Genomic DNA, 8,071 nt, shown 5'->3' with positions numbered 1-8,071 from the left:
CACAAACCCACAAAGAAGAGACTAGACCGCAGAAACGGTGGCGAATCACTTTAGAAACAATAAATATTGGGTTAAAGTTGCGGGAAAGTTGCGATTTCGCGGGGTTTGCTTGATTTTGCGTTAATAGTTGCGATCGCAACATCACGAAACCCTGGAGGGTCTGTAAAGAGTTAGACACACAGAAGTTATTTTAAATTAAGGTAAACTTTCTTTAACACTCAAACTCAGCAGAGCTGGGAGATAAGCCACGCCCGTCGTACCGAAGCTGCGTCCGGCGATGGTGCACTTCTTGAACTGCATGATGTTCTGCGTCAGAGTTCCCGTCTTGTCGGAGAAGATGTACTGGATCTGACCCAGCTGCTCGTTCAGCGTCGTGGTCCGAGCCTGGGCAGCGGAACCAGATAAAATTCACTTTGTTAAAATGAATCACGGGGCCGAAACGAAGCCATGCAGGCAGATTTTATTTACTTTGGCCGGCGTGTCTTTCTCCTGGTAAAACATCTGCAGGTCCCAGTTGATGAATTTGCTCTGGCCCAGACGGATCACCTCCACGCTGCACAAAGACAAACCATTACTGGACCACTCTACAACCACCAGGGATGTTGAAACCGGATCTAAACGATGGAAGGATCGGTTCGCTGACCTGACGTAGAGCGAAATGGGCACCATGGTGTTCAGGACGATGATGTATCCCCAGAAGCTGAGGAAGCCTCTGTGGTCGGCCGAGTAGCTTTTACCGTCCTCCAGGTACCAGGCCTTCGACCCGATGTCGTCGTACCAGAACTTGTGTCCGATAGCCAAACCAGCCGAGACCAGGATCAGCATCGCGAAGATCTGCGGAGACAGAAAGGAGCTCAAAACCAGCTAAAATATTAACAATTAAAGCAATAAAAGGAGGTAAATTAAAGACTTACTGTGTAAACCATGTAGTTCATCAGCTCATCAATTTTGGTCCTCTTGAATCTCGTTTTCCCGCTATTCTTCATGATTTTAGTGTCGGCTCCTAAAACGACAAACGCTCTTTAACCCTCTGAGGTCTGGGGTGAAACTGGATTTTAAATTTCCTTCATATTTCACCCTAAAAGTGGTTTAACCGCCATGTTTGGAGTCATTTTTTACTTTTGACCTGCTGTATTAACACAACAGACCTAAAATCACACAAAAACATAAAATCTGAGCGAAAAATTCTTAGTTTTTTTACTGTAAAAACCACAAAAACATACTTAATGAAATGTTTTGACAACTTAGAATGCAAATATAATCAGTAATATTCATAAACGTGAACAAATTAAGCAAACAACAAAGTTATACAGACTTTCTCCATTAAAATGCTGATAATTTAGACCAAACAATCAGGAGTTCTAATAAATTGCCATAAATCCTTTGGTCCATGAATATAAACAGTTTCTGTCCAAAACAAGGCAGAGGGGCTACATCACATTCTTAGTTTTGGTTATTTTCTGTGTCCTGTTCATGCAGGATCATTCAGGTAAATGTTATAAAATAGATCCTGATGCTCAAAATATGGATCTGAATCTGTCTGTTGTTATTATTTTGGCTGAAAGGACAGATAAAATGTGATTCTGTTTCCAGTAATCCTCTAAAATAAAATAATGGATCACCTGGTTCATCAACAAAGTCCTCACTGTCTGTCCCAGTCTAAACTACACCCTAACTATAAAATCCAAACACGCTAAATGTCACAAAACTCATAATTCACTCCCGCGCCGCCAAACTTCATTTAATTTTTACGCCTTTTTCTTCTTCTCCCTGTAGATTTTTGGTCGTTTGACAGAAAACGTTGAGCCTCCGTCAGATTGGAGAGGAGGGGGAGTGTTTTCATTTGGCTGGGTTGGGGGTGAGATCGGACGGAGGACGGGGGAGTTTTCTCCCGGTTTTGGCGCTTCTCGCTCTAATGCGCTGAAAATATGACGACGAAGTCTGGACTTTAGAGAAAAATTTAAACGGAGTCTCTGAGAGGGTGGATCTTTCCCGCTAGAGTATTTTAACCCTTTAACAAACAGCTGAAAGCGAGTTATTTCAGCTAACGGCAGCTAAAAGCCGAAGGCAGCCGACGGCGAACAGACCTGCGAAGATGACGAGCCCGTGGCAGTAGTCCGTGTTTCGGACCTTGCAGCCTCGGAGCAGCATGTTGTCCAGCTCTAACGGGTAACGCTCCTGGTTCCACAGCATTGTCCCCAGGAATTTATCCAGCCGGTTGTTCGGCTCCTCGCACTCGATCAGAGCTGCGAAACCGGAGAGAGAGAGAGAGAAGAAGAGGGGAAAATGAAAACCTGCAGCCTGACGACGAGACGAGGATCGAGATGTTGGGACTCGAAGACGACGAGGAGCGCGATCTGGATCGGAACCGGAATCTAATCCAAGATTTCATCCCGATCTGTCCGTCAGTTTTTATCTGATCTCTGCTGACAGACAAACAAACAAACGGACACAACCGGAACCAGAAGATGTTTGGAGGCTTTCAGAGCCGAGAACACTGAACCAACTGTCAGGCATGGTGGTGGTACCATCATGCTGTGGTACTGGTATAATACTACTAGGGTTCATGTTGTTAAATCTGAGTAAATTTTGCTGACAAACTCAGGTCCTACCAACGTTCCCGACGCCGTACTCCGGCTTTGTGTTTGAACGTCTTTGGTTCTGGTTCTGGTTCTGTCCGTGTTTTAAAGTTAAATAAAGGTTCACCGTCAAACTGAGCCAGCTGCCGTTCCTCCTGGAGTCTCTCGTCCGTCACCCGGAGGCCCATCTTAAACTTCAGGTTGGTTTCTCTGCGACAGAAAAAAACCAACAAACGTCAGAAGAAGCCAACCTGCTGAAACTACGACTGATAAATGAAGAACAGTGAACGTTCCGGTAAATTCTGAACTCCTGTTTCCCTCGGTTTGTTTTTCCACTCCTGATCTGAAACTAAACCTTAAAGAGTTGAGGCTGAAAGGTTCTGATCATATTTACACTTCACTTAGCGCTGACTGATTTGTTGACTGAGCAAAAAGAAAAAACGCTGTTCAAACAAAAACTTCCCAAGGAAAGACGGAACCATGACTGACCTGAAATACCTCAGCTTTAAAAGGCAAACACTTAATAACGGTCAAAGGTTTCAGTTCTCAGCAGTTCTTACCCGTCGAGCTCGGCTGTCTCCACGTAACACAAGCTGTTCGGGTTGGAGCTGGACAACAACAGGATGTCAGCCTGAGGAGAACAAAAAAACAACAACACTGTCAGGCACGGTGGGGGCAGCGTCATGATTGGTGACAGGGACGGAGGACGGCCTTCAGGTTCTCCAGCTTGACCTCAAACCAACAGGTAGACGGTTGGACCTTGGACACAGTTTGGTCCAACAGGGCCGTGATCCCAAACATCAGAGCTGCTCTCTGATTGGATCAATCATCAGAGCTGCTCTCTGATTGGATCAAATCATCAGAGCTGCTCTATGATTGGATCAAATCATCAGAGCTGCTCTCTGATTGGATCAAATCATCAGAGCTGCTCTATGATTGGATCAAATCATCAGAGCTGCTCTCTGATTGGATCAGTCATCAGAGCTGCTCTCTGATTGGATCAATGATCAGAGCTGGTTTCTGATTGGATCAATGATCAGAGCTGGTCTCTGATTGGATCCATCAGCAGAGCTGGTTTCTGATTGGATCAGTCATCAGAGCTGGTTTCTGATTGGATCCATCAGCAGAGCTGGTTTCTGATTGGATCAGTCATCAGAGCTGGTTTCTGATTGGATCAATCATCAGAGCTGGTCTCTAATTGGATCAATGATCAGAGCTGGTCTCTGATTGGATCAATCATCAGAGCTGCTCTCTGATTGGATCCATCATCAGAGCTGCTCTCTGATTGGATCAATGATCAGAGCTGGTTTCTGATTGGATCAATGATCAGAGCTGGTCTCTGATTGGATCCATCAGCAGAGCTGGTTTCTGATTGGATCAGTCATCAGAGCTGGTTTCTGATTGGATCCATCAGCAGAGCTGGTTTCTGATTGGATCAGTCATCAGAGCTGGTTTCTGATTGGATCAATCATCAGAGCTGGTCTCTAATTGGATCAATGATCAGAGCTGGTCTCTGATTGGATCAATCATCAGAGCTGGTTTCTGATTGGATCCATCAGCAGAGCTGGTTTCTGATTGGATCAGTCATCAGAGCTGGTTTCTGATTGGATCAATCATCAGAGCTGGTCTCTAATTGGATCAATGATCAGAGCTGGTCTCTGATTGGATCAATCATCAGAGCTGGTTTCTGATTGGATCCATCAGCAGAGCTGGTTTCTGATTGGATCAGTCATCAGAGCTGGTTTCTGATTGGATCAATCATCAGAGCTGGTCTCTAATTGGATCAATGATCAGAGCTGGTCTCTGATTGGATCAATCATCAGAGCTGGTTTCTGATTGGATCCATCAGCAGAGCTGGTTTCTGATTGGATCAGTCATCAGAGCTGGTTTCTGATTGGATCAATCATCAGAGCTGGTCTCTAATTGGATCAATGATCAGAGCTGGTCTCTGATTGGATCAATCATCAGAGCTGCTCTCTGATTGGATCAATCATCAGAGCTGCTCTCTGATTGGATCCATCATCAGAGCTGCTCTCTGATTGGATAACTCCGGCCGACATGAAGCTTCTGGAAGGACCTGGACCTGACTGATGATCTGTGGACTCTGATTAAAAGCCTGAAACCAGGAAACCAACCAGTTTAACTGAACTCTACCAAGAAGAGACAAATATCAGCCAGAAGCTCGATGATGGAGACAAAAGGTCCAGGAGACACCGGCTGAGGGACATTTAACCAAACATTAGTGGACGTTTATGGACTCTATTCAGGAAAAAGAACAGCTCAAATAAATCCTTCAAAGCTCTAAATTAATCTGACATTAATATTTATCCAGAGTAGTAAAAATCCAATGAGTGATCTCATTGGTCACTCAGCTATAAGACCAATGACATCACCAGAATTCAGTATATAACCTCAGTCCATTGGTCAACAGCTAATATACTGATTTTTCCTGCATCGTTCAACTTATTATTACTTGTTGCACATTAATCCTTTAGCATATATTGGAACTGGATGTTCCTGTTAAAGTCGAGATCAAGTTTCGGTTCAGAACCTAAAATTTTACCGGTATGAAGTCATTTTTCTTGAGGCGAACCACATCTCCAACTTGGATGTTCATCCACTTTGATTCTTGAAACCTGAGGCGGAGACAGAACCATCGGTTTTCACGCCATAACCAAGACGACCAAAGGGAATATCCACAAAAATAACCTTTTCTGACCTGCTGTCCTGCAGAACCTCGCACTTCCTGTTGTTGATTTCCTTGTCCATTCTGTGCCGCGCCTGGAGGAAGGAAATTAAAAAAGCACTTCCTGTTATCCAAACTCTAATTTCTAAATGTTAAATTACTCTTTTAGTTCTGGTTATCAAATCCATCAGTCAGTAAAGTTTACTGATTCACATGAATTGAAGTTTTTCTTTAACTAATGCTGAAAAACACTGAAAATAAATCTTTACTAGATTTAAAATCGAGCCAAAAAATTTGATAAATAGATAAAATAAACCAGGTCTTACCAGATCGTCCACCAGGTCTTTGATGGCTGTGATTCCCAACACGATGACCAGAGGAATCAGTGTGGTGTACCACGGCAGAGTGGAAATCTCTGGAATAATCTAAAAAAAAAATAACAACATTTGTTGGCACCGATTGGTCCTTTTCATTTCACACAACGAGCAGGCAGGTTTCACGTTCACGAGACAAACCTGCAAGATGAGCAGAGCCAGGAAGTAGATGTTGGCGACCCTCTTAAACTGCTCGTACAGGTTCAGGGGCAGGAAGGTCAGTGCGTTGTACTTGTACGTCTTTATGGCGTTCCCCTGGAAACACAACGACGTCGGTAGTCAAACGCAGGAAACGTCCAAATGATCCGCTTAAAACAAAGGCAGCTGCTTCTCAAACTGAAAGGTTAGGAGTTCTAAGCTTTTAACTTCGTCAACATAGACCCTAATGACCCTCAGCAGGGAGGGGAGGGGAGGGCTGATTAGCAGCATGAGAGTTCAGCTCGCAAAAACTGAGCATTTTAAAGCCTGGACCTCTTCCAGCTGCCAACCTCCGGATGACTACGATTCCTAACAAAGATCCAACCGATGACGGCGTTTAGATCACGGCGTTTAGATCACGGCGAACACGAGTTCGGTTAAATGTTTACAAAAAGGAAAACAAATCAAACAAAAACACGCATCCACATTCAAAACGACAGCAACACAAATCCGCCAATCGACCCCAAAACAAAAGAGTCCTGGACCAACATGGACTGAGAGGTCCCTCAGACAGGAAGAAGACATGTCCTGTGGTCCGACGACACTAAAACTGAACCGTTCGGACACAAAGACGATCGTTACGTTTGGAGGGAAAAGGTAGAAGCTTGTAGGCCTGAGAGCACCATCCCAACTGTGGAGCACGGCGGCGGCAGCATCATGATGTGGGGGGGACTGGAGAACGTCACAAAACAGATACATCAGGAGGACAGAGCATGAAGCAACATCTGAAGACAGGCAGGAAGCTGAAGCTTGGACACAAATGGGTCCAAATGGACAATGTCCCTCAGCGGACGGACAGATGAGTCAAAGACGCTGTTTTAGAGACTGTCACATTAGTGGGCGGAGCTGAAAAGGCGACCTACAAACCCGACCCGGTTCCTCCAGTTCTACCAGAAGGAACGGGACAAAAGTCCAACAAATTATGGTGGACACTTGAGGACAGAAACCAGAGACATTCGACCCGAGTCAGCCTGAAGACAACTCCACCAAATACTGAGAACATGGATGGAAACTCGTGATTCTGAAAAAAAAATCTGACAGAAATAATTTAGGGAATCCTGTCTGACCCAAAACAGGGACAGTCCAGTCCAGAGGTGTCCAATCCTGGTCCAGGAGGTCCACCGTCCATTTCAGATGTTCCTCTGCTCCTCAGCAGGTCTTCAGGTCATTCAGCTGAGGTGAGTCAGAGCAGAGAAACACCTGAAAACATGGAGGACGGTGGACCTCAAGGAGCGCGATCGGGTCCATGTGGGACAGTGGACGAAGACATCGGGTTTCAGCTGCATGTTTGCACCTTTATTCTAAAAAATAAATGCATCACTCTTCATCATGTAGTCCCCTCTGAGGTAGATCCTCTTTACAGATTTGGACATAATGAGATTCGTTTTGGTGTCTCAGTTTATATTTATTAGTCCTTATTTGACGACTGTTTTACTGCAGTGAGACATTTGGACGATCGTCTCGTGGTTTCACGTCATTTATTTTCATTGACCAGCTTCACATGACTGTTGTCACATGATTCAAGATGGCGCTGAACATTTCAACAACTAAAAGTGAAGCCCTGCCGTGTGAGAGGCGTTTTTGTTTCAACAGGAGGAAAATTAAAACTCCACGTGTCAGAAATTTGTTTGTGGGAAGTGCTTCAAAAATTTCCCCTGAAAATGTGTAAATTTAAATAAGTTTGCTCGGTAACCAAATATCCGATCTCACTAGATGGCATGAAGAAGACTAACAGACAGGAAATGTGTTCAGAGCTGCGGTGACGGGTTAGCCAACGCCTTCCAGCAGCACAAACGCCGTTTCACCCCCATTTGTGTCGGGAGTTTTCCAATTCCTTCAACTGTTAAAGAAAACTCGACACCCGACGGGAACCTGGAAGCTGAAGCCGTCGTTTGGCTCCGCCCCCTCCATGTAAACAAACAGGACTTTGAAACTAAAGCTCTGGTTCCAAATAAATGCAACATGGCAGCTTCCAAAAACCAGATCTTGTGGCTTCAATGTGGACGACTAAAAGGAGGCAAAGACACTTCGTCCATTTCATTAAGATATTATTGTTGGATCTTACTTGGAGGTCCTGCCCCAAGTGGGAGGAGTTTAAGTATCTCGGGGTCTTGTTCACGAATGAGGGAAAAATGGAGCGGGAGATGGACAGGCGGATTGGTGCAGCGTCTGCAGTGAAGCGGGCGCTGTACCGATCTGTCGTGGTGAGGAGAGAGCTGAGCCAAAAAGCGAAG

General features: G+C 44.9%; 1 protein-coding gene across 1 annotated transcript in view; it reads right to left on the bottom strand.

Moving 5' to 3' along the window:
• Positions 1–8,071, bottom strand: part of atp8b1 (ATPase phospholipid transporting 8B1) — a 31,636-nt gene that overhangs the window by 10,361 nt on the left and 13,204 nt on the right. The window contains exons 4-14 of the mRNA XM_017432919.3: positions 5,781–5,894; positions 5,592–5,690; positions 5,299–5,360; positions 5,143–5,215; positions 3,140–3,210; positions 2,707–2,789; positions 2,088–2,246; positions 915–1,003; positions 644–834; positions 469–553; positions 261–384 (exon numbers count right to left, since the gene is read on the bottom strand). Coding sequence (XP_017288408.1) covers positions 261–384; positions 469–553; positions 644–834; positions 915–1,003; positions 2,088–2,246; positions 2,707–2,789; positions 3,140–3,210; positions 5,143–5,215; positions 5,299–5,360; positions 5,592–5,690; positions 5,781–5,894 — 1,150 coding nt within the window. The remainder of the gene's footprint in view (positions 1–260; positions 385–468; positions 554–643; positions 835–914; positions 1,004–2,087; positions 2,247–2,706; positions 2,790–3,139; positions 3,211–5,142; positions 5,216–5,298; positions 5,361–5,591; positions 5,691–5,780; positions 5,895–8,071) is intronic.

The sequence above is a fragment of the Kryptolebias marmoratus genome, linkage group LG14 (genome assembly GCF_001649575.2).
Source record: "Kryptolebias marmoratus isolate JLee-2015 linkage group LG14, ASM164957v2, whole genome shotgun sequence".
In the NCBI taxonomy this organism is placed as follows: Eukaryota; Metazoa; Chordata; class Actinopteri; order Cyprinodontiformes; family Rivulidae; genus Kryptolebias; species Kryptolebias marmoratus.
This window is presented reverse-complemented; position numbering and strand designations above follow the sequence as displayed.